The 25701-nt window shown below is 37.2% G+C and overlaps 1 protein-coding gene across 13 annotated transcripts in view; it reads right to left on the bottom strand.

Moving 5' to 3' along the window:
* The window catches only part of KLF12 (KLF transcription factor 12), a 591716-nt gene that overhangs the window by 234861 nt on the left and 331154 nt on the right, over positions 1-25701 (bottom strand). For all 13 annotated transcript variants that reach the window (XR_013355728.1, XR_013355729.1, XM_077855379.1 and 10 more), the window contains one exon: positions 7469-7558. Coding sequence is in view for 9 of the 13 variants with exons in the window: in XM_077855379.1 (XP_077711505.1) it covers positions 7469-7558 (90 nt within the window). In the remaining 4 variants the exon portion in view is untranslated. The remainder of the gene's footprint in view (positions 1-7468; positions 7559-25701) is intronic.

The raw sequence follows: 25701 nt of genomic DNA, 5'->3' as shown, positions 1-25701 counted from the left end.
ACAAGCTCTAATAAATAAAATCTTAAAAAAAAAAAAAAAAAACTGTTCCACCCATTGCCTTCCTTATTCTTTCCTTGCTTTCCTCCACACATAGCCAAATCCTTCCAAGGGGACCACTTTCAGGATCTCTGGCACTCTCTCTGTACAACTCCTTCCTCTCTGTTATTGTTCCCCTTAAAAACCAGTTGCCTTGACTTCTCCCAAATTCCAATCCCTACCTGCCTAACTCAGTGCCTGCTAAGCCCCATTTGGGTTCTTTCCCTCTGCTTTACTTTAAAGCAGAAGGCTAAGGCCCTAGTAAAGTTCACATCCTTTCCTACCCCACTCCCAAGAATCACAGTCCTTTACTGCCTGTTGTTCAATATGTAAAAACATCTCATCTATTTTGTCTGGTTTTCTAGTTGTTTATGGTAAGAAGTCAATTCCCCTAGTGGTCAGAAGCCAAAGTCCTCCAAGGGTTAAATAAGCTATCATCACAGGTATAAACTATGAGCTAGTATGCAAATATTAGCACGCGAAAACACATCTAGATAAAGAGCAACACTCGCCTCACGATCCAGGTTTTGTTTCTGAAATTCCACCATGAAGACAAGTCCACAAAGGAGAACACAACTGTGCATAAACTAAAATATTTTGGAGAGGCTAATTTTCTCCAACTTGAAAATTTCCAAATTACTCAGAGCATGAAACCTCTTTAAGAAGGGTTCCTTTTTACAAAGCACTGACCCTATAAAAATGCAAATGACTCCAGAAAGAATAGCACTTCACATTTTCCTCAATTAAGCAGACTCCAGTTAGAAGCAGTCATTGGTGGGTATCCGTGGGTACCAGGAGCCATCACAGCACAGAGAGTTGGGAGTGTCTGGGTTGCGAGTGGAGGAGAATTAAGTTGAAGGAGAAAGCACATTGCTAACGGGAAAAAAGGAGGGCAGAATTATCAACTTCATAGCTTTGCCCAGGGCAGCCCCCAAGGGAAAGGATTTGTCTGCCTGCTATATTTCCCTGGGGTACTATCTGTAATTACTATCACAGCTCATTGATTTTCAATTCTTTCTATTAATACATTTATTGGCCATTCTGACATTATTAAAATCAGTCCAACTCTGCTTCTTTAGTGGAGGATAGCTCTTCCTTAAAATGAGTTTCACAAGTATAGATATTTTTTCCTGCTTTTTTTTTTTAATGGTCTTTTCGTATTAGGAATAACATAGCTTCTGCATATGTTTCCCTTTGAAGCCCAGTAGTGACACGTAAAGATTTTACTACAGATCAAAAGATCTCAAGCAGTGGGTCATCAGAGAATATTAAATGATAAGCAAATTCATATGTCTAAGATAATTCTACCAATTTACTAGCTATGCTGGCTCCTGTTCCACAGTAGGGGAGGTAATAATGAGCCTCGGTTAAAAGGGTAATGCAAGTGGCATTTTTACAATGCCTTTTCTTCTCTTCTGATAAAGTCATTAAAGTAACGCTGTCTTGCTAAGCTTTTACACACAGATATATATTAAACCTTTTATGTTAAACTAAACATAACAGTTTACTGAGGAAAAGAAAAAGGTTTGTTGTTGGGGTATTTTTTTTCCCTCTCTCTCTAAAGCTACTAAATTTTAATGTAACTGCCTGTCTTAAACATTCCATAGAACATGTCTAGGTTCAGGTACCATCTTCCACCTGTCTCTATTTCTTTACTAAGCCTGAAGATTGGGGTCTTTTCCAAACTAGCACCTGTCTTAAAATCCTCAATATTCTACCGTCTGGCACTGGCTCTCACTTACAATAAATAGCATCTGAATCACTATTTATTGAGCCCGGCCCAGCTATAAGCTCCTTGCACTGAGACAATGAGGAATAATGAGAAGCATAAAGCGAGAGCTCCACACTACAGGAAGGTACCATATAGTTGACTTAAAGGTGCTAGTCCGTCCTTTGTGATACAGAAATGCCTCCACCACCTTGTTATGAATGACCTGCAGAATGGTTTGTAAAAGTTACTGCAAGCTGCCTCTAGGAACAGGACCATTGCTCCCTTCTGTCCTACCTCTGAAATTAGGGAGCTCATAGGGATCTGTAAGTTAGTAAACCATGGAGGATACAATTAAACCCTCCTCCTGCCATACCCACACCCTTCTGGACTGCACAGCTGTGGTAAAGAGGCATCTGGGGTGCCTGAGTGGCTCAGTGGTTGAGCAGCTGCCTTTGGCTCAGGGCAGGATTCTGGGATCCTGGGATCAAATCCCGCATCAGGCTCCTCACGGGGAGCCTGCTTCTCCCTCTGCCTGTGTCTCTACCTCTCTCTATCTCTCATGAATAAATAAAATCTTTAAAAAATAAACATAAAAAAGAGGCATCGGGTTTTGATTCCCAACATAATACATAATACATAAGGGTCTTTTACAACCCAGTTACTGAATGCTAGGAATACTTAAAATTGGCAAAACACCTAACGTCTTTCTCCTTCTCTCTCTACGCTACTTTTGCTACCACTCTACCTATAGGCTCACAGGTCAGAATTGCACCTGCCCCTCCAGGGGAAGGGAGTGGACGGGTAACCACAGTCTGGACCACTGCTGTGGCAGGTGGAGGGACTCAGGTCAGCTCCTTTCCCCATAGACTAAGAACAGTGAGAGTGGCTGAGTGATGCATATTTCCTTCAGGACTCCCACTGGCGCCCGTGCACTGATGTATTCTTCTATTTTTACTGAGAGCTTCTTTTCCTGTTTAAACATTTTACTTTCAAGAATTTCAAACACATACAAAATGAGACACAATGGTTATAGAGCCTCTGGGTACTGGCTACATGTGGCTTTAATAATGACGGACTCCTGGTCAGTCTTATCTTTCTCCCCATCCGTTCTGTCCTCCCATCTCACTTTGCAGCAAATCCCAGACACCTAATCACTTCACCTGCAAATATATCAATAAGCACTTCTGAAGTATACAAACTCAGAACTCCTTTTTTAAAAAACTGTGGCCAAATACCACTATCATATCAAAATAGGATGGCATTTTTGTGTTAATATAATCATTGATTTCTGGCTTCATTATTCCATTTTTTTGTGATAAAACCTAATAAGAATTTGAAATATTTCTCCAGATATGCTTAAATAAAAATTCAAATGAAAAAATAAGGGTTAGAATTTGAGATTTACCTTAAATGATAAATTAACCCAGATGTTTAATCTCTGCTAACTACAATATGAGAACTGCAGCTATAGAAACTGAAGCAATTGGGCTCTTTTTATTCCTGCTTTTTTCAAAGGAAGAATATTTATTCAGCAGTCACCATATGCAGGCAGGCTCTTAGGATGCTAGACGGTTCCCTTCACTTCCTAGAAGTGAAGAAATAGGTGGATAGAGACCAACAGGACACACACAGGTGGCCCCTGGCAGAGAGAGTATCTGAACTTGGGTCTGTCACTTTTTAAAGTGACAACATTTCTACCTACATACACAGGTAACCTCCCTGTCATATGATTGTTAAACTAATCATGGGAAATGCTTTTTCTCACTCTTGGCCCATTACCATAATCAAAGAATGTCAGATGGAACTTGGGCCAGCCTCTAACACCCCCACTATACAGATGAGGACATAGAGGCCTAGAGTTATGAAGTAACTTCCCAGTGCCACTCAAGCCAGTAAACTGCAAGGCCAGGAACAAAATCACATTTTGTTTTTGAGGCAGTACCCTTTCTCTGTTACTGCCTTATCTCTGGGTGGAATCGTTCCAGTCCTCTTCTTCCTGCTTTAGTTCTTTGCTTAATAACATGTTAGAACATCCAACGGCTGATGGCATTTGGGAAGCTCTTGTAACAGCAGGACACAAGCACCAAAGGTCACAGTCAAAGTCACTCCAATACTCCTTGCTGAGCCCCTGAAGTGTATCACAAGAGCACATGCTCTTCCCATGGACTGCTTAGCAGCATGTGTTGTATTACCAAGCCTGAAGAAAACTGAAGTCACGTTTCAAGAGACTACAATAATGATCTACTTAGATATCCTAAAACTAAGGATGCAGAAGCCACAGAATTCCAAACAGAAGGCAAGCCACAGAGTTGGTGTCGACATTCCACTATATCTACCCAGTTCACACGGCGACAAGGTGAAGACTATGCCAATGAGAATGTATGTTTCCAGTATTTCCAATTTTTATTTTTTTGTTCACAACAACCCTATGAAGTAGACAGAGCAGATTTATAATGAGCTATTGACTGGCTTCATGTTTGTTTGTTTGTTTTTTTACCATGCCAGTTATAATGCCCAGACAAGTGAATGACCACTGACTATGTGCCAGGACCTACAAGAAAAATACAAGAAATACTTCTTATCCTTTAAGAGCTGACAATCTGATTGATGAGATATGATCACATTCACATGCCATAAAACCATGAAGAGAATGAGGCAAGGCAGCCAGAACTTTTCAGAGAAGAGAAAAGCAGAGTGGCTAACCTAGACCCATTCCACAGTCTATCTTCCAGCTCTGAAATGTGGTCATCTGGTCCTGAATTCCTTAGAAGGGTGGGGGGATATGTATAGACCAGCTGGCGGCGGAAGACCTAAGGGACTATTTATAGCCAGAAGGGGAGAAGGAACATATGCCTTCATGGTGCACTGAAAACCTGAGGTCCATGGAAAGTAGTGTATCTTTACAATACTGCCTGGGGCCTGAAAGGCACACTAAAGTTTTCTTCCCCTAAAGACTGGACATTTAATGTCTATGTCTTAAAAACAGTCTTGAAATCAGGTTTTCCGAAGTGATTACAGAATCCAATCCTTGACATCAAGCTCAGGCTTTCCCATTTATTGTTGTGATGCAGATTCATTTCTTTCTTTTCTTTTTTTTTTTCTTCAGATTCATTTCTTAACTTGTGTTCACTGTTACTAATATCTTTTTCAGAAGCCCATGATCACACGCGATTATTTTAATTTCACCAATGTTTACACTGTATTAAAAAAAAAAATCCTCATCCAGCTTTTACCAGGAAATGAGGAAAGAGTCCTATAAGACAGAAATAAAGGAATCTTTAGCATTCTAGTATTCCTTATGTAAAAAAGTTCTGGTTCTGAAATGATACCGCATATCACTCATCCTATTATCCCCAATTAAAAACTCCAGTAAAACAACCAAAAATGAAGTTCACTAAAAGTCTAGATTTATCCCTAATTTTAAAGAAGAATTGATTTGAAGTATTATAAATGATTAAACACAAATTATTGTACTCCATAAATAATTAGGTCATAATACATTTCATTAAACACAGGGCTGCTTCTCTTGAAGTTTCACTATAAAAGAGAAAAAAATTATATCTGCCATGTATTTAAGAAGTACATACAAAGCCAAGGAAAAGAATAAAATCAAGTTTTTACTTCCCTTCAACATACACAATCTAAATTAGGGTTAAAATACTAACAACAGCTCCATTCACAAGGAGGAAAATTGATTTTAATAAATAAGCATTAAGTAAAACCTATGAACCTACCATTTTTCCTATCCCTATTTGAGGGCAGTAAATATTTTCTATAGATCATGTGGCATGAGGTTCTTAGTTACAATGCAAACCCCCTGGGAATATTGGCTTTTTGTATGTGTGTGTGCGTGCATCTAAATACTTCATGCAAACCTTACTTTCAAACTGCATTTACAGTAAAGGAGAAAGAAGTATCATGATATCATCAAAGATTCCCAGAGCTGGTGACAACAGTGCACCATCCTGGTTCTGACTAATGACCCAAATAGTAGTCTCTGGCTTCTGTACTTCCTCCAACATGCATGACTTGAGTGGATTTACTGCTATTCAAGTTGAAGAACATTTCGTAAAATAAAAGCAACAACGTGGAATAAACCACTTTTTCATTTTTCCATCAGCGTGTGATGGTGATGCTATGTGATGAGATGCTATGGTCTGTGCAGTGTGTTCAACTTAAACACGGGGTGTGTAGAAATTTATTTTATGAAACTGATACTTACGCACTTAGATTAAGAAAACAGAAATTCCAAAGAAATAAAAATAATCCTTCCTGTGTTAGGTTCAACAGCAAAGGTAAAAACTGTATGATTTGGAAGACAGAATTTAACTTGAGTCATACTAGAAAATCCAGGTGAACACAAGACTTTTTCTGAAGCTTTGTCTACAACGATCAAATAATATTAGTCCCTGCCACATGGTCTTTTCCACCACAATGCTCCACTGCCTAAGTTTTAGGTTGAACCTAATGTGAGTCGGTCATTATGTCATGCATAGAACAGGGAGGGTGTATTATTGGTTGTCACACCCCACAAAGTTCACTGCAGAGTTACAATAATCAACACTGAATATAAACTTTCAGACACAGGCTTACAGTGAAGAAGAGACATATACACTACTACATATCACACCCTGACATATATATTACTCAGGAAGGGGGAAGTTATTGGAGAAACCCTCTACATGCTACATCTGAATTCATGCCCTAAGTTCCTCATTATGAAGTCCTTTTAATACATCAGCATCCTAACCCCTTGAATGGGGTCCCACATGAACTCATGCACATAGATTTTTACAAGTTAAATTTGATTTACTTTTAAAATTTCTTCCAATTAGTCAATTACTGAACATTGCCTATGTTTTGCTTCTTTTTGTAAGAGATACACTAATAAGATTAAGATTAAATATTTACTTAATTTATCCCTTCCTTAGTCCTCTGTACTGCCTCAGTGGTGATGAGTAACAGAGGTAGGCAGTGTGCTCTTAGGCACACAAGCAGTGCTTTCTCACTTAAATCTAAAACATGGTGAGCCAATGCTGCAAGCAGTCATATTGCCCTTATTATAATTTTAACTACTGAAGCTAAAAATGTTAATAATTATAAAATCACCTATGTCCTTTTAAAAAAGAAATCTAGCTTCATATTTTCACTAGCCATATGTTAATTTGTCCATTTTGCTATGTATTTATAAATTTAAGTCCCCTTTTGCTTTAGGTCTATTTCAAACTCACTGACCTAAATTGCATCATCTGTCCTCTAGTCCTCATGGCATAAAAAAGGGTAGATGCAAATGTCAAAAGAGAATCAATCCAACAAACAGTAACATTCCCGTACCTGTACTCTGTAATTTCCTAAGAAAGAAACAAGCCGTTTGGGCATGGATGTTATATTCCTATCTTTTTTTTTTTTTTAATAATTTCTCTTTTCTTTGGATTTATATTAGCTTTTCAAAACATTCACTAACTTCAATAAAACCATATGGCTCTTATAAGGTCACTGTGCCTTCCTAGTTTCAGGAAGTTCTCTTTTCCAAGGTAGTAATATTAGAGGCTGCAAATGGATGAGAACCAATCAGTCTCAGATAATCTTGACTCCTGACAAGGAGAAAAGAGAAAAGCACAGGCCAGTGAAAATCAGAAGCATTCTGCAAACGTCAAGATGCTCTGGAAACGACTGCCACTATCATAAAGAGAAAAGGGTGGGGCACCATTGGAAACTCACCCCTTGTTCAGATTCCAAAAGCTCTGTTTTGACTCTGACCGACGGCATCCCATCAAGCATTAACATTCTGTTCTCAAACGTGTTGATATTCTGAGAACAAAAAGAGAGAGGGAAAGTCAGCTGTAAAGCATTCACATGAGGACATCTGGTAGAGTCTTCCTTCATAGTAAGTAGTACATTTAGTACTGCTAACCTAATTTTTAACAATGAAGTATAATTAAATGAGAATATCAGCATAACCAATTATGCCCCTCTTCTGAACTATCATTTGAAATAATGACCAAGAAGTTGAATTAATCAGTCTGATTCTCTGACCTCTGGGTTGGAGGTCAGACTATAATAAACTGGAATAAAGAAACCTTAACATTAATTTATATGGGGCTGGAACAATTCATCACACTTTTGCAATAGTGGAAGGAAGCAGACGGATGTTTCCTTCGTCCTTAGCTCTGGGGGTCGTATGTGTGCAGAAATCCACAAAGGAGGAAATAGATTTAAAAAATGACTATATGCTCATATTAGTGTCAAAGGCTAAATAATTTGAAAACCAAGAAAATATAATTCTAGACACTGAATTCTGGTACAGCAATTCATATCAGATGAAAATTTCTATAGATCAACCCCAAGCATCTACTTCAAAAGCAACTAATATAAATTTTGGATTGAGAGTGAATTTTTAAGCTCAAGTCTCAACCCAAAAATAAATAACAATTTGTTTTCTGTTTTGGTATATGTTTAGGTGAATTCACCACTTCTTGAAAGGAGAACCTTATTTCTACTGTGACTCAGTAGAATTTCAAACCATACTTACAAACAGGCTAAATGAAGGTTCTTTTTCCACTGCTTTGGGGATTTTCTAAAGTCAATAACCTATGAAGGGAATCCTAAAGACATTCAACATTGCTTGCTTCAGACCAAAATCATGTTTTAAAACATGTTTAATGTCAACTTTACATTCATCTACTGACCATACTAAGAAACTGAAGTGACTAAATTTGAGTTTTTATAATGTTTCCTTTGCTCCATCACAGAATGCACATGACTCTAAAGTGGTGTCATTAAAAGAAAGAGTGACCTGTTTCTAAATATCTTGCCCACCTCTGATGACAAGGGTTAATAGCATTTCTAAATCTTCAGGGTTTGCCTCTCACATAGTTGCTTTTCTTTTGAATGGTTAAATAAAAAAAACTCCCACCTCGACAAATCATAAACGTTTTTATTACCAAATAATACCAACAGAGTGCAGTATAGTAAAGCTCTAATTATCTCTCTTTCTTGCCACTCTTTTTTAAGAAAAATAAGAAATAAAATTTATAGGGCCTCTTATCACAAATATTTGCTCTGAGACATCAACAAGAAGAAAAGGCAAATTTACTCTAGAGCTAACTAATGAGCATTTAAAAATTCCATACTACCTAGTCTATTAGGTAATAAAAAGAAGAAAAACTACTGTCATGTTCTTTTCTTAGAAATATGCGATATTATTAAAACTGACAGGATGCATTTTTTTAAATTTGTGCTTTTGACTTATCCATATTCTTTAGGCATTTTGCATCCTAATGGCTTAGAGCAGAAAGAACGGTGGTATCCCTGGCAAGCTCAGTTAATTTGTTCAAAGCTTTAAATCCTTTCATGAAGGCTGGTGAGTTGTTTACACATCAGGCATGGATCTCAATTCCTAATGTGTCACTTGCTTCCATGGTTGGAAGCAGCCAGCTTGGCTTGCAACCACCCAGTTTCAAGAAAGCCTTCCTGCAGCCGGCCAGCCCTCAATGCCCCTGCCCTTCACAGCAGCCAGAAATCTACCCTAACAAAGCATCCCGTAGGCTGTTTGGTTGGTAGACAATGAAGAATGAGTTGATATTGCTTGCTACCCCGGAGGAGGTCTTGCCCAGACGAAAAGGGAAGATGTCTTGCAAAGGCAGGGAAAAGACAAAGAGCGATTCTGGAAAGACAGGTTTAATGAACTGTTGGAATCTGATTAGAGGCTAATGTCCCTTTTAGTGCTTTGTACCAATTTACAGCTGATATACTTTAACCATTTTCCTCACAGGCTGTGATAAACTCATTAGTTTAAAAAATGCAAGCTAACCAGAGTCTTTGAAGTTAAAAACTGATAAATCATGAAAACCTGACTGGGCCCATGTTCCATTTAGCACATTTAAATGTCACTGTATTTTCATGATTTTTTTATTGTTATTCTTGAATAATTCCACATGTATTAAAGACAGGATTGTACATTTTCATTTCCTATAAAAGTAGAAAAATAAAACACATCTCTAGAGTTTAAGAAATTAAGTTTTCGCTGGAAATATTTCTTTTTCCATGGTTTCCCAGGATCACTCACCATCCAGGTGTTATTCATAACACCATGAATAACAATGTTCACAGCTAAGAAACCAATCTTTAACTATAAAATTCAACTAGTGCAGACTCAATTTGTATATAAGCCTAAAAGCAATACTGTAAGTATATACAGAGCATATTAATCTCTACATTCATGATTCTAACCCTGTTTAGTATAAACATAAGCACTGAGCATCACACTGTATTCCAGACCATCCAGGAAAGGATATGGGTTTAATGGAGCACATGGTACAGCATTGAGGATATAGTTCCTGGAACAAAATATCGATAATTTCTCTCTGTAAGCTAAAATCAGATACATAGGATCTCAGCTGACTATACACTTTAAATATGTAATAAACTCTAATAATTTGAAATTGCTGTCAAACATATCTCGCCATGATCTTAATCAAAACACATTTGCTGTGGAATCAATAGCTCAATTGATTCCCAAGGGGTAAACAAAATTACAGTCATCAATTTTAGTAACATAGTGTTCTTTGTATATTTATGTTGTAATAAACCTTTTGATATTATACATTTCTATATAATTTACATGTGTATGTATATATTCATATACACAGGTACACACATGCATACACTTACAATACTTTTTTCATATGAGTACATTTTATTAATTAAAGCAAAAGTTACCATCAGATTTATTAACTGGCTGTTGATCAATTACATGTACACTGAGAATTGTACTCTGGACTTTCCTGTTTGCCAAATAAGATTTGGCAACACAGAAGTCCAGCTGATAGAGCTCTCCTAGTCAAAACCAGGACAAGTACAACCTTCGATGAAACTAACATCTGAAAATATTTTGAATGGAATGTGCGGGAAGCATAGGGACACATGATCAATGATCATCTCAGAAAAACAGAATAGGGGGTGTGACTTTCTCATGGCAACTACTAGAATTAGTCCTCCTATTCCCAAAATGCAAGTCTTTTCTTCGCCCCCCTCCGGACTGTGGGTCATCAGTTCCTTGGAGAAAACACAACTGTTTTATCAAAACTCCAAAATTTGTGCTGAAATACAAGAGAATCAGTGAGTTCACCTTACTTTATATAGGTAAGGTTCAACAAACCTAAGAAATTAGAATTACAGGCAGCCACCAGTTTCAGATATCTATCACTATACAACAAATCACATTGTAGCATAAAAAAAAATCATTTTATTATCTTGGTAACAAAACACAGTAATACTTAATATTTGCATGTTTATTAAGGGTTAGACCTTGTACTAAAGGGATACTCATTTAGTCCTTAGAGCAACCCAAGAAGTCAATGCTATATTCTCTGAAGATGAGATATCTGAGACACAGGAGGTTAAATTGTCTGAGGTCTCAAGATTACAAAGGGGTAGTGTTCCATACGAACTCTCTCTCCTTTCCCTCATCCTTCCTCCTTCTTTCTCCTCCTCCCTACCCCAATCAACACCCCTCCCCAACTCTCTCTCTCTCCCTCTCGCTCTTTCTCGCTCTTTCTCGCTCTTCTTCTCTCAGGAACTCTGGAATCTCATTTAACAGCTCCTCTCAGAACTGAGCTGATTTAGTGAGTGAATTGAATATGCAACTTCTGGTCACTGGGGAGTTGTCAGTGTTGTTCTGGTCACTGGGAGTGTCAACATTTTGGGGAATATCCGTAAGAGGTCAAATAAGTCCATGGTTTCAAACCTATTTCCTTTATTTTTCCTTTAAGTTAAACTTTCAACATATTTTCTTGGCTTGATAAGATTATGCATTCTTTCCTAGAAATATCTCATTAATTTAGCAAGTCAATCCCATCCTGATTTCAATATCCAGAAAAATCTATAGTAATCTCATTCGCCACCCAGTGTTTTAAAAATATTCATATACCTTTGATGGCTCATTCAATATTTTTACAATAGTTTCGTGTACTTGGATGGTACAGGAACACTATCTTCTACATTTGATACTCAAGAGATACATCTGGGCATCACATTTATTATCTCTTAGATTAAGTATAAAAGCAGAATTTCTTAGCTCTAGCTCACATATCCTCCCAATGATCAATTTGGTATAAGGCATATGCATAATCAAAGTACCTCAAACAGTACAAAATAAATATCAGTAATAATTTGCCATTCTGTCCCAGCCTTTCATTTTCCATTGCTGTGTAGCATGAGAGAGAGGATAGCACATCGATGACCATATTGGCAGAACTAAGAGCTAAACAAGAGCCCTATTACAACTCTCAACTTAAATCCCCTTCAGTGCTTTCAATGATCCACATATACAGTATTCTGCAATATCTGTCTTCAGTCTTAAAAGTATTCTACGCTGGAAGGCAGGGGAGTGAGGGGACGGGTAATTGGGGATGAGCACTGGGTATTATATAAGACTGAGGAATCACTGACCTCTACCTCTGAAACCAATAATATATGTTAATTAACTGAATTTAAATAAAAATGCTTTTTAAAAAAACTATTCCATAAATACCTCACCTGAAAACACGGAATTATGTCTCTCATAGGGGCTGGTAAAATTTTGCGTACCACGCAGCAACTTATATTTTCCTGATAGCAAGGATCATTCTGTTTCTTATGTTGGCAAGTGCTAAATTACCCCAACAATGCCGTTCACACCGATATTTTAGAAATGTCATCTGAGATTCCAAATAATACTCTCCACCTCAGCATTCATAATACAAAGTGGAATAGAATGTTATTTTTGTCATTCATTTTCTGAAGAACTGCACACTGGGGGTTGTGAGTTAGCCAAATCTCTCCATACACACGCAGTGAGGGTCTCTGCTATGCCAAAGTCCCCTCATTCCGTTCATGCCACATCCGTGAACCATGAGGCACTGCAGCAAATGACAGGGGCAAGCCAAAGACTGAACAACAGAAACCAGGTTAAGAAAAAAAAAAAAATGGACAAATTGTGGTTAAGAGAAGTGCCAACCCACCACCAATCAAACGCCAGAGAGGGAGGGCAAAGTTTCAGTTCCCCTGGGCAGGTGTTAACCCTTTAGGGCATTTCAGGGAGAGCACTAACTTGCCAGAGCAGGTAGTGGGCTGTCAGGATGAGCGAACACATATTCTTGATGTCACGTAAAGGTAAAAGAATTATTCAGCCATAAAAAAGGAAGGAAATCTTGCCATTTACAACAACATGGATAAACCTGGAGGATATTATGCTAAATAAGTCAGAGAAAGACAAAAATCAAACAAATTTGCTTACATGTGGAATTTAAAAAAAAAAAAAAAAAAGCCAAAAATTGAGCTTATAGATACTGAGAACAGACTGGTGATTGCCAGAGGCAAGATACATATATGTGTGTGTAATGGGAAGGTGGTCAAGAGGTACAGACTTCCACTTACAGAACAAAGTAATTCTGGGGATGTAACGCACAGCATGGTGACTATAGTTAATAATTCTGTATTGTGTATTTGAAGACTGCTAAGAGAATGGATGTCAGAAAAATTTTTCCTATGCAAGATGATGGATGCTAACTAGACCCACTGTGATCATTTCACAATAGATACAAATATTGAATCATTAATATTATACACCTGAAACTAACATAAGGTTATATGTCAACTGTATCTCAATAAATAAATAAAGACAAGAGAGAAGTGAATTCAGTCCTGGAAAAAGAGGCCAGAAATCAGACCCTCTATAGGGCTAGCAGAAACAATTCTGAGGGCTTAGCCCCAGCAGAGGCCAGAGCTAGGAAACAGAGCAGAAAGGAATTAGACAGCATATGCCCAGCCCAAGCCTCCTTCCCTGGGTACATGCATGGACGCATAGACCAGACACCATGAGGCCAGGCAGAAGGACCAACACACTAGACTCCACACATGGAAAATTACACTTGTGGGGATCCCTGGGTGGCGCAGCTGTTTGGCGCCTGCCTTTGGCCCAGGGCGCGATCCTGGAGACCCGGGATCGAATCCCACATCGGCTCCCGGTGCATGGAGCCTGCTTCTCCCTCTGCCTGTGTCTCTGCCTCTTTCTCTCTCTGTGTGACTATCTAAAAATTAAAATTAAAAAAAAAAAATCCTTTAAAAAAAAAAAAGAAAATTACACTTGTAACACAGGATGATCACACAGATCACAATTCTAAAAATAATAATATTAACAACTATAATAATAATGGCTACCATTTGCTGAGCATATACCTACTGAGCATTGTTGTTTCATATGCTTCACACTCATCAAATTATTCATTTACTGATTCACTCAAAAAAAAAAAAAACACTTACTGAGTACCAGATACTGTTTAGGCATTTAGGGTAGATCAGGGAACAAAAGGAGGAAGTTTTATAGTTTCATTCTAGCCATTTATTCCCCTGACAGCTATTTTTTGTTTTGTTTTTTGCTATGTCCATTTTAGACCAGAAAATTCAGATTCAGAGAGATTAAGTCATCTACCCAAGATTATGAAAATGGCAGGCAGCCTAACTCTGGGGCAAAGTCTACTTTCCATTGCTACTGGGGATAGAAAGCCTCAACTGCTGAGTCTTCAAACATCAGCTGCAAACTGTGTATGCCCCGAGCTGCCCAAGCTACTCTGGCTAGTGTGCTTGAGACTCCTGATCTGACAAAAGGCTGGAATGGGGACTGAGGCTGGAGCAGTAAGGCAAAAGCAGGCAGATTAGAGACACAAGGAAGGCAAACAGTACTAAGATCCGTCTAAAGTCCCAAGCCTGCCCTACCCAACGTACCTCTGACCGTGTTTCTCATGTGCTGCAAACCAGCTAAACCCATCCCCATTTTCTACCATTCTGCTCAGATTACATTTCAGTCATGCCAAAAACACTCTCTCCCGTAGGCCTCTCTGTATTCTATTCCATCTTTATACACATCACCACCTGACACATTCTTTATTTGCTCTTACACTAGAATGTAAGTTGCAGGATAGGACGTGGCCTTGTCGTCTTCTCTATAACAATATCCCTATATCCAGACTTATAACTGTGTCTAATAGATAGTATGTGCTTAGTAAATATTTGCTGGGCTAATGAGAACAATAAATGTAGGCAGACATAAGGCCAATTCATTATTCCTGGGTCTAACTAACCCTGGTGGTAACTGTTCGTTGACAAACGAGAAGAACATAAGCACAATCATAGGGTAATAAAATACCCTATGCTTACGAAGAATGGTAAAGGATTTGGTGTGGCTGGAACATACGTGCATTGGAGGAGAAAGTGGAGAGGAGATCAGGTCAGGCTGTAAAGGGTCTCATATATTATGGCACTTCATTTATTCATTAAAAAATGTTTCATTAATGCCGCCATATGCTAGCTGCTAGGAGCACAAGTGAACAAGATAGAAAAGCTTCCTGCCTCAAGAGCTGAAGGCAAATGGGGAAGAAATGTGTTTGGGCATCACACAATATGTGACTGGAAGCTGTGAAGGCCTATTTAGCAAAAACATAGTATGTTTACGCTTCGTGTTTAGGAAGATGGCACTAGAATTAATTTGAAAGATGCCCTATAAACATATAGGACTTGATGCAAAAGGAAGAGCCAGTTCATAGGTGAGCCAGATAGCCCAGGAGAAAGGTGGTAAGCTAGACCTAAGGCCATGGCAGTGGGAAGGAAGAGTAGGAAAAGTATTTGAAAAATAGTACATAGGCAAAATGAACAGCTTTTGATGATTGGCAAGGAGGAGGAAGTATGGTGATAAAACAGAGTGAGAGGGAGTGTCAAAGATGGCTAATTTTTCTAGATTGTTTGCAAAGGTTGAGGCAGGCTACCCAATAGGAAAAGCCAACCATGGCATATATTCCTCCAGTATCCCTTATAGGACCTACTATATTCTGAGTTAGATGAGTATTTGAGTATATCACTTAATTTCAACATATTTTTCCATACACAAGATCTGTCACACACACAGGAAGATTTCTCTTAGGCTGAATATGTTTTAATCTTATAAGAGATACATAAAGTCAAATTTATCCAAACTTGGAAACATAGGTTTGGTTGAAATAAAGCAAACATATATGTGTCATTTTATAAGCTTCACCTTCAAGGCAAGAATGGACTCTGCTTTGACTAACACTCTCATCAGGATTTATAAAGTATGACAGACTTCTGTGATTAGTGAAACATAAAAAAAAAATAACAAAAAAACTAGATATTTGCCAAAGTACAAGTTTAAAAGGACTGTACATTAACATATTCATCAGTCATTATCCTTGATGAAAATCGTGTGGATATTAATGAAAACACATCCAGAACACTGAATGGATTATGTAATGAAATAACAACACCGGTCTTCTATGCCTAGAGAAAATTAAGATTACTATCAAGTATTAAGTCATTTATTTTCTGTAGGAAACAAAGGAAATGACTATTGACCTATATTTTCACCTTTCCTGGTCTACAATGATGTCAAATGGCTCCTTATCAAATCCAAATGGATTATCTTATTAAAACATGGCCTTGTTGACTGTTTGTCTCCTGCAGAGCCTGAAGAAACAGTACTGAGGAGTTGGAAATAAGTAAAAGAACTTTGAGGAGAATTAATAACCCAAGTTGATTTTTTTATTATGACTATTCTAATGAAAACAAAAAGGGAAAACTCAGCCTTAAGGTTCTCATTCATACCCAGAAAATATGTAAACTGCAAACAAGTAAACTAAGTTTTTATTTAGTTAAGATTTTATAACAAATATAATATTACATTCCTTGAAATCCCTACGCACAATATTGGTTTTTAATGCATGTTTTAAAAAAGTCAAGGTAGAAAAAGATGAATTTTTACAGGTTATTTCATCCAAGAAGGATGGTTAAGCAGGTAAAAGCACTATATAATGTTTGTCATGTTGTCCAAAAAAGAATGTAACTAAAGTACTTTTTATTAAAAGATTACATTAACAATAGGAAGCTGCAACAGTTAGCATTGTCTGGCCAGCCATGTCGGACACATCAAAAAAGTGGCCATGTATTTCTTCTTTTTCCCCATACTCTAGATCCTGGGAATGCAGTGAAGACATTATTGGTTGGCTGCCAAATGTACAGGCTCCACTCAAAATGTAATCTGTCAGTTTCCAAATATATTCACCTCTAGCTATGACTTTTCCAGATTCTCCAAATGATGTCTTCAGGTATAATAATTAAATTTTATGTACAATCCAAACCCTGTGCTAAGTCAACATTTCTACTGGCAGTGCTGTTACATATCTACTTTCATTTTTTCTCAGTTCCATCTTCCAGAATTCAAACAACCTAATTTTTTAACTTTTTAAAAGCAGTCTATCTTCCATACCTATGTTTTTTCTGTACGCTTTCATAATTGCACAGAAATGTAAGTAGGAATAGAATATTGCCTAGAAAATGGGCTCAATGAAATACACTTCCTGGGTTAGAGTCAATGTACTTGTTTAGTGTATAATCTTCTTATGGTTCCAATTTTCACATCTGTAAGATACAGGTAATTTTCTACTTCACAGAACTGTTTTAAGGATTCAATGAGATAATGCACATAACGTGCTTCAGTACTTCACAAGTCTTTTACGTTGTTATATTAAATAATTTAAATTAGTAGTAGTAATATCATTTTTACCCATCCTTTCCAAACTTACTTTTAAGAATGGATATTCTAATCAGATTTTTGTTTGACTCTAAAGAACCACTCAGGTTTATGTGTTAGAGTCTATGAACTATCATAAAAGTTGAATGGTAATGGTATGTTTGTTAAAAAATACGGATGATAGGAACTGAAGGAAGATTGAGCTACACAATTAAAATACATTTTCTCAAGGAAAAATGGCAAAAATGAACTATGTTGTCTGTTTAAAACTGTGAAGCTGTGCACCAATTACATATGAACACAACTTGCCTCTCCCTGGGCATCCCAGTGAGGGCATTTAACATCTCTAACTACTAGACACAACCATAAGTCTGACAACCCTTCCCAGCAACCAAACACTATGTGATACAGTGCTAAAAACCCCTTACTTATGGTTCCCCTTCACACTCTTGCCTGGAAATACACTGTTTTAAAGAAAAATATTTACTACTATGACATATCTAATATACATGTTACTGGAGAAGATACCTACAGAGTGACCTGTAATTCGAAATGTAGAAAACTTTCAAAATTATCTGGGGAAAACAAAAGAACTACAGAGAAGATAAAATAAATCCAAATGGCTGAAAGTTTAAAATGCGCATATTCGTGGCAATATGAAGCCAGTAATAGTAACACTTCCATGTCATTATCCATGCTGCCATCATCTTGAATGTCCTTCCCTATGTCTCCATATCCTTATTTTTTTTTCCACATCCTTATTTTATCAACCAGCCTTATCTCAGAATTTCTATAAGGTATATGTATGCATGCATGTATAAGTAAATTAAACCCAGCGCTATTTTCTTCCCTTTAGTGGATACTTCTCAAATTCTAAAATGTAACACAATGGAAGTCAGTAAAGAAACAAAATATATTCGACAGGAATATGAAGTACACATTTTTATTATACACACACACACACACACACACACACAGCATTTACTCAGGCTTTGTAACTTCCTGCTAGCCTCTTAATAGATCTGACCCACAAAAATAGAAACAATATAATTTTGAACCTGTATAACTTACCGCACCCAGAGTTTCTATTACCTTTTCCTGCTACTTGATACTGAATATGGATAAAATAAATGTTGCTTACACAGGGAGTAAATATGCCCTGATTAGGAAGTACAATGCCACAACTCAAACATTGTTTTAGACCAGGGCTTTTCACCATCTGCAATATGGACACTTAGACCAGATACTTCTTTGTTCTTGGGGCTCTCCTGTGCACTTTTAGATACTCAGGAGAAGCAACCCTGCCTTCTACCATTGGATCCCAACTACACTCTCTCACACTCACAGTTGTACTAATCAGAAATTGTCAAATGTCAAAGAGGGGGGATGGTGAAGGGAGGAAGGTGCCCCCGCTTAAGAAACACTGTTTTGTAATTACTGATATTATGAACTCATTAGGAAAGAATCTTAATTTTATATTGAATTTTATTGCCCAGTAATATAAACACTACCTTGATATTAAAGGAAAATAACATCTGATATAAAGAATATTTATAGTTCACTTTAAAATACACCTGCTGGGAAATTAGCAACATTTCATAAGATGGTTTTATTATTTTGTTTAAATTCCTTCTAGATTCCGTTCTGTGTATCCAAATTTTCTCACTAAACAAATGCAAGATTCCAGAAAAGAGTTGTGAATTTGCTCATTATTTCAAACTATGGGGGCCTAAAAGAAACCTGTGAGGATTTCAATAGTAATATAGCAATTCCAGGAAGCTCTCCTGACCCATTCTTAGACATGGCCAATGAAAATCGACCCACACAGCTTTGAAAATCCCTATAGTAAGAAACTATAATTACCCAAACAAATAAGGCAATCCAATTTGCAATGAGAAACTAGAAGACAGAGTTTTAATTCTTAGCTCTACACCTGATTTACTGGATAATGCTTTATACTTCACTTTTCTTTGTAGAAACCAGAACTCTAAGGTCACAATTTTGAAAATTTAACTGCATCTTAAGCAAATAGAGTCACATAATAGAAAATCATTAATTAAGTCTCTTGGTATAGAAGGATTAAAAAGTGATTTAAAAGGAGTTAAAGAAAAAATAAATAAATAAAATGAGTTAAAGATTATATATGGTCACACATTATATATGCCATTATATATAATGCATGTATGTGGTTATGTACTATATATATATCATGTAATATATTTAAATATTATATAATTAGCAAGTATGATTTAAATTAAATATAGAGATTTATTTTAGGAGAATTCTTTTCCAACACAGTATTAAACAACTATCTTTAAAATTAAAGATATTGCTACTAGATTTTAAGAGGGCAAAACATGGTAAAATTTATCTTGTTCATAAGCACCTGTTTTTATTTTTATTTTTTTTAATTTATTTTTATTGGTGTTCAATTTACTAACATACAGAATAACTCCCAGTGCCCGTCACCCATTCACTCCCACCCCCCGCCCTCCTCCCCTTCTACCACCCCTAGTTCGTTTCCCAGAGTTAGCAGTCTTTACGTTCTCCCTTTCTGATATTTCCCACCCATTTCTTCTCCCTTCCCTTATATTCCCTTTCACTATTATTTATATTCCCCAAATGAATGAGAACATATAAAGTTTGTCCTTCTCCGACTGGCTTACTTCACTCAGCATAATACCCTCCAGTTCCATCCATGTTGAAGCAAATGGTGGGTATTTGTCATTTCTAATGGCTGAGTAATATTCCATTGTATACATAAACCACATCTTCTTTATCCATTCATCTTTCGTTGGACACCGAGGCTCCTTCCACAGTTTGGCTATCGTGGCCATTGCTGCTATAAACATCGGGGTGCAGGTGTCCCGGCGTTTCATTGCATTTGTATCTTTGGGGTAAATCCCAGCAGTGCAATTGCTGGGTCGTAGGGCAGGTATATTTTTAACTGTTTGAGGAACCTCCACACAGTTTTCCAGAGTGGCTGCACCAGTTCACATTCCCACCAACAGTGTAAGAGGGTTCCCTTTTCTCCGCATCCCCTCCAACATTTGTTGTTTCCTGCCTTGTTAATTTGCCCCATTCTCACTGGTGTGAGGTGGTATCTCGTTGTGGTTTTGATTTGTATTTCCCTGATGGCAAGTGATGCAGAGCATTTTCTCATATGCATGTTGGCCATGTCTATGTCTTCCTCTGTGAGATTTCTGTTCATGTCTTTTGCCCATTTCATGATTGGATTGTTTGTTTCTTTGGTGTTGAGTTTAATAAGTTCTTTATAGATCTTGGAAACTTATTTTTTTTTAAGATTTTATTTATTTATTCATAAGAGACACAGAGAGAGAGGCAGAGACACAGGCAGAGGGAGAAGCAGGCTCCATGCAGGGAGCCCGATGTGGGACTCGATCCTGGAACTCCAGGATCACGCCCTGAGCAGAAGGCAGATGCTCAACCACTGAGGCACCCAGGCGTCCCAATACCTGGTGTATTCATAAAGGGCAGACCACTGTGAACCAATACCACCTTTCGAATACTATAAAATTGTAGTAACAACTGCCTCAAATACCATGTAATCTTCTCTCTCAACATTAAAAGCTTACTAAATTCTGAAAACACACAAATAGATGAGAAACATCAAGGCCTATGAGAATCTTGGTAAAAACAAAGTAAGTAAATGATATTCTAGAAAAATCACTGGACAAGTACATAGATAAATATGTATAACACCACACTGCTTACAGTATTAAAAAAACAAAAAGAAAAACAAAAGGAATCATTCTAAATGTCAAACAATGGAGCACTAGTTGAATGGATTATAGGCCATACAAATAATTTTTATGCGTTAGATTTATGATATGTAGCTTTTTGTCTTGAAGTTGATAAATTATCATAATTAGTGAAAAAAAGAGATGACAGGAGAATACATTGCCATACATCTAAAAACAATGCTTATAACAAAGAGAATGTGAAAGAGATCAAGAGAAGAGGGAGAGAGACAGAAAAAACTAAAAGGATACACACATTCAAAATTACAGGTGACAGGACATGGAGTAGTATTCTTTATTTTTGCTTTGATAAATGTTCTCAGTTTTTATGAATTTCATATATTATCTATGCAATTAAAAGAAATATTTGACTGTTCACATTTTGAGATATAAAGTAACCAAAGAGATTAAAAGGAAAACAGATGAGAGAAATCAAAGGAGGGAAATTAACGTTTTTATCTAGATAATCTCATAAAATATACAAAGGTCACATCATTCTTCTAACCAGGACACACACGGATGCACACATATACCCAGAGTCATGTGTATATTCAGGCTACAGTTAAAATTTAACTACTGCAAATCTAAAAAATATGTAGATGAAATTAACTTATTGTCTAAATTATATTTGTAATTGATGCACTGAATCCTGTTATACTGTTTCATTCATGTGGTATATTAATTGCCTGCAAATATTTTCAGTATGCAGAGCTCCATGATATACTGCTATTCAACCTGCAGATTAGGTTCTAGGCAATTCCATGACAATAGAAAAATGGACACATGATACTTTTATCTTGTGTTAAGAATCTAGCACCCTGAGAAAACAAGCTATGGGCCAAATACTTTTATTTCTTTTACTACAAAGAGCAGCAGTGAGGATACCTTAAAAGATTTTAGTCTTTTGAAAAATCGATCTCTCCTGTAAAAATCCATAGGAGCAAAAAGATTTACATTCCTCAGATTTTTAAATAAAATATGCTATCTTCTAATAACCACAAACAATTATACACTCTGCCTGTTGTGCTGGCTCTCTGATTACGTAACAATCCTGGAATTGTTACTTGAGGAAATTCCTAGAGAGTCAAGAGGAAAAGAACTGGATTCTCAATGCTGCATTTTTGGAAGAACTAAAAGTATCCTCAGGGACTTTCAGTTTCCAGTCCACCACATCACAAGTTTAAAGTCACCGATCTGTTGTAACAACAAGAAAAAAGCCAAATAAACAAAAATCACAACCTTTTTTAGATCCATTTGAAAAGTGATGTCATAAGGCTATTGCCCTAAAAACTGGAGAGAAAGACAAAAGGATACAGAGAACCACAACTTGCCAGAGCAAAAATCCTCAAACAAAAACTTTTGTGGGAACCAGCGCTGGAGTAGAGAAACCTGAGCTGTAACTGAAGAGTTACTGGAGGTTCAGGGTAAGAGTTCAAAACCCCAGGGTTGGGGCTCCTGGGTGGCTCAGTGGTTGAGGATCTGCCTTTGGCTCAGGTGGTGATCCCAGGGTCCTGGGATTGAGCCCCACATCAGGCTCCCCACAGGGAGTCTCCTTCCTCTGCCTATGTCTCTGCCTCTCTCTGGGTCTCTCACGAGTAAAACAAAACAAAACAAAAACCTCCAGGGGAATGCAGCTATGTGAGGTCCCCACATTCGGGTGAGTTTTATCTTCAGGAGCTGTGCTATGTCCTTACAGTGAATATGAGAGAAAAATCCCCTTATACTATCACCAGAGGGAGGATTTCCATCTGAAATATGCCAGAGCACTAAGTTCTTCTTAACAAGGCCTGTCCTTAGGAGAAATTCTTACCAGGACCTTACCTGCTGGGGTCTTACCCACACCTAACCTACCTGCAGGAAGAGAAATATACAACTCCAGCTCCCACTAATCATCCTGTTCATATAAGACGGGTGGGGGTGGGGACTGGACAGCACTGGTGAAGTTCATAGTCAAGAGGCACAGTTTGACCAAAAGACTGAGACCTGACCATAGGACTTCTTTTCTCCCTCCACCTTACCAGCACTAAAAGTCTTACTGTAGTTCATTCTATCCATTATATCATGTCTACCTTTCAACAAAAATTTCCAAGGCATATTAAAAAGTGATTTAAAGAGAATGAACAAATGTCAGAACCAGTCAGATATGATTATTTATGCTGAAATAATCAGACTAGAAAATTTTAAACTCTGTTTAATATGTGAAGGGCTTTAATAAAAAGAATTTTAAAAACAGACAACATGCAAGAACAGAGGATAACATAAGCAGAGAAACAGAAATTCTAAAAAAAAGACATGCTAGCAATCAAAATCTCTGTATAAGAGAAATGAACAGTCCCTGGTTGGGCTAATACAAGGAAAAAGAGGGAAGGATTAGGCATACTTTGATATTATAAGGCATTCATGCCACCCATGAAACAGAGTATTTTTTTTAAAGTGGACTTGGATTAGTTGTAAATGTACATTACAAACTCTAAGGCAACCACTATAATAACTTACAAAGAAATCTAACTGATATGCTAAGAAAGGAAAGAAAATGGGATTATATATAATCTTCAATTAAGAGCACAAATGCTAGAAAAACTGTGGAAGACAAAAACTGGAACAAAGAACAACAGCAACAATATCAAGGGAGGGCAGCCTCAGTGGCTCAGCAGTTTAGCGCCACCTTCAGCCCAGGGTGTGATCCTGGAGACCCGGGATCGAGTCCCATGTCGGGCTCCCTGCATGAAGCCTGCTTCTCCTTCTGCTGTGTCTCTGCCTCTCTATGTGCCTCTCATGAATAAATAAAATCTTAAAAAAAAAATGCCAAGAGAAAATAGTAACCAACATGGTAAATATTAATCCAACTATATAGATAACTACTTTACACATTAGTGGTCTAAATATGCCAATTAAAGGACAGAGACTGTCAGAGTAGATCAAAAAACAAGGTCCTGCTATATGTTGCCTATAGGAAAACCAGCTTAAATATAAAGACATACATTTATCAAAAGTAAAGGGATGGAAAAAGATATACCATACTAACACTAATTAAAAGAAAGAAGCAGAATCTATTATTTAAATAGATCAGACTTTAAAGCAATGAAAGTTATCAGGGACAAAGAGAGATATTACATAATGATAAAGGGCTCAATACTCCAAAAACATATAATGATCCTTAATGTGTATGTGTCTAACAACAGAACATCACAATATACGAGGCAAAAGCATAAATAGGATTTCAAAGAGAAATAAGTGAGTCCACTATTACAGCTGGAAACTTTAACACCCTTCTATCAGAAATGGACAGATTCAGTGGCAGAAAACCAACAAGGACAGAGTTTAATTCAACAGCACCATCAATCAACTGAACAAAATTCACGTCTATAGTCTACTTCATCGAAAAACAATAGAGTACACATATTTTCAAGCCTGAATGGAATATTCACCAAGACAGACCACATTCTGAGCTATTAAATACACCTTAAGTAATTTAAAAGAACAGAAATCATACAATGTGTGACCTCAGACTACATTGGAGCTAAAGTAAATCAGTAGCAGAAAGATAGCTGGAAAATTCCAAAATACTTGAGAGATAAACAACACACTTTCAAACAACAAATGGGTCAAAAAAGAAATCTCAAGAGAAATTTTAAAATATTTTGAACTAAATAACGCTAAAAATATAATGTATCAAAATTAATGGGATGCCAAAAAAAATACTTAGAGGGGAAAGCAAAAGCAGTAACTATAGGAAAATTTATATATATTTAAAAAGAAGGAATATCTAGTGCCAATAATCTAACATTACATCTTAAGAAACTCAAAAAGAAGAGTGAATTCATCCAAAGTAAGCAAAAGAAAAGAAAGAATAAAAATTAGAGAAAAAAATCGATGAGACTGAAAAGAGGAAATCAATTAAAAAAAAAATCAACAAAACCAAAAACTGGTTCTTTGACAAGATCGATAAATCTAGCCAGGCTAAGAAAAAAAAGAGAAGACACAAATTAATAATATCAGAGATGAAAGAGGAGCTATCATCAGAGATCCCATGAGTGATAAAATAATAAAAGAATACTATGAACAACTCAATGCCCATAAATTTGATAACCTAGATGAAATAGATCAATACCTTGAAAAATACAATCTACCAAAACCCACAAAAGAAGAAATAGGTTATCTGAATAGGAATGTATTTATTATAAAGAAATTGAGCCAGTAATTAATAACCTTTCAAAACAATAGCGCCAGGTACAGGGGTGCCTGGGTGGCTCAGTCAGTTAAGCATCCAACTCTTGGTTTTGGCTTGGTCCTGATCTCAGGGGATGGAGCCCCACACTGGGTTCCATCATGCTAGGCATGGAGCCTGCTTGGGATTCTCTCTCTCCCTTCGACCCTCCCTCACCATCTCTCTCAAAAAAAGAAAGAAAGGGCAGCCCAGGTTGCTCAGTGGTTTAGCGCCGCCTTCAGCCCAGGGCATGATCCTGGAGACCCAGGATCGAGTTCCACGTCAGGCTCCCTGCATGGAGCCTGCTTCTCCCTCTGCCTGTATCTCTGCGCCCCCCCCCCTTCTCTCTCTCTCTCTCTCTCTCTGTGTGTCCCTCATGACTAAATAAAATCTTTAAAAAATTTTT

This window comes from Canis aureus, chromosome 17 (genome assembly GCF_053574225.1).
Source record: "Canis aureus isolate CA01 chromosome 17, VMU_Caureus_v.1.0, whole genome shotgun sequence".
In the NCBI taxonomy this organism is placed as follows: domain Eukaryota; kingdom Metazoa; phylum Chordata; class Mammalia; order Carnivora; family Canidae; genus Canis; species Canis aureus.
The sequence above is the reverse complement of the archived record's forward strand: the minus strand, read 5'-3'. Positions and strand labels throughout refer to the sequence as shown.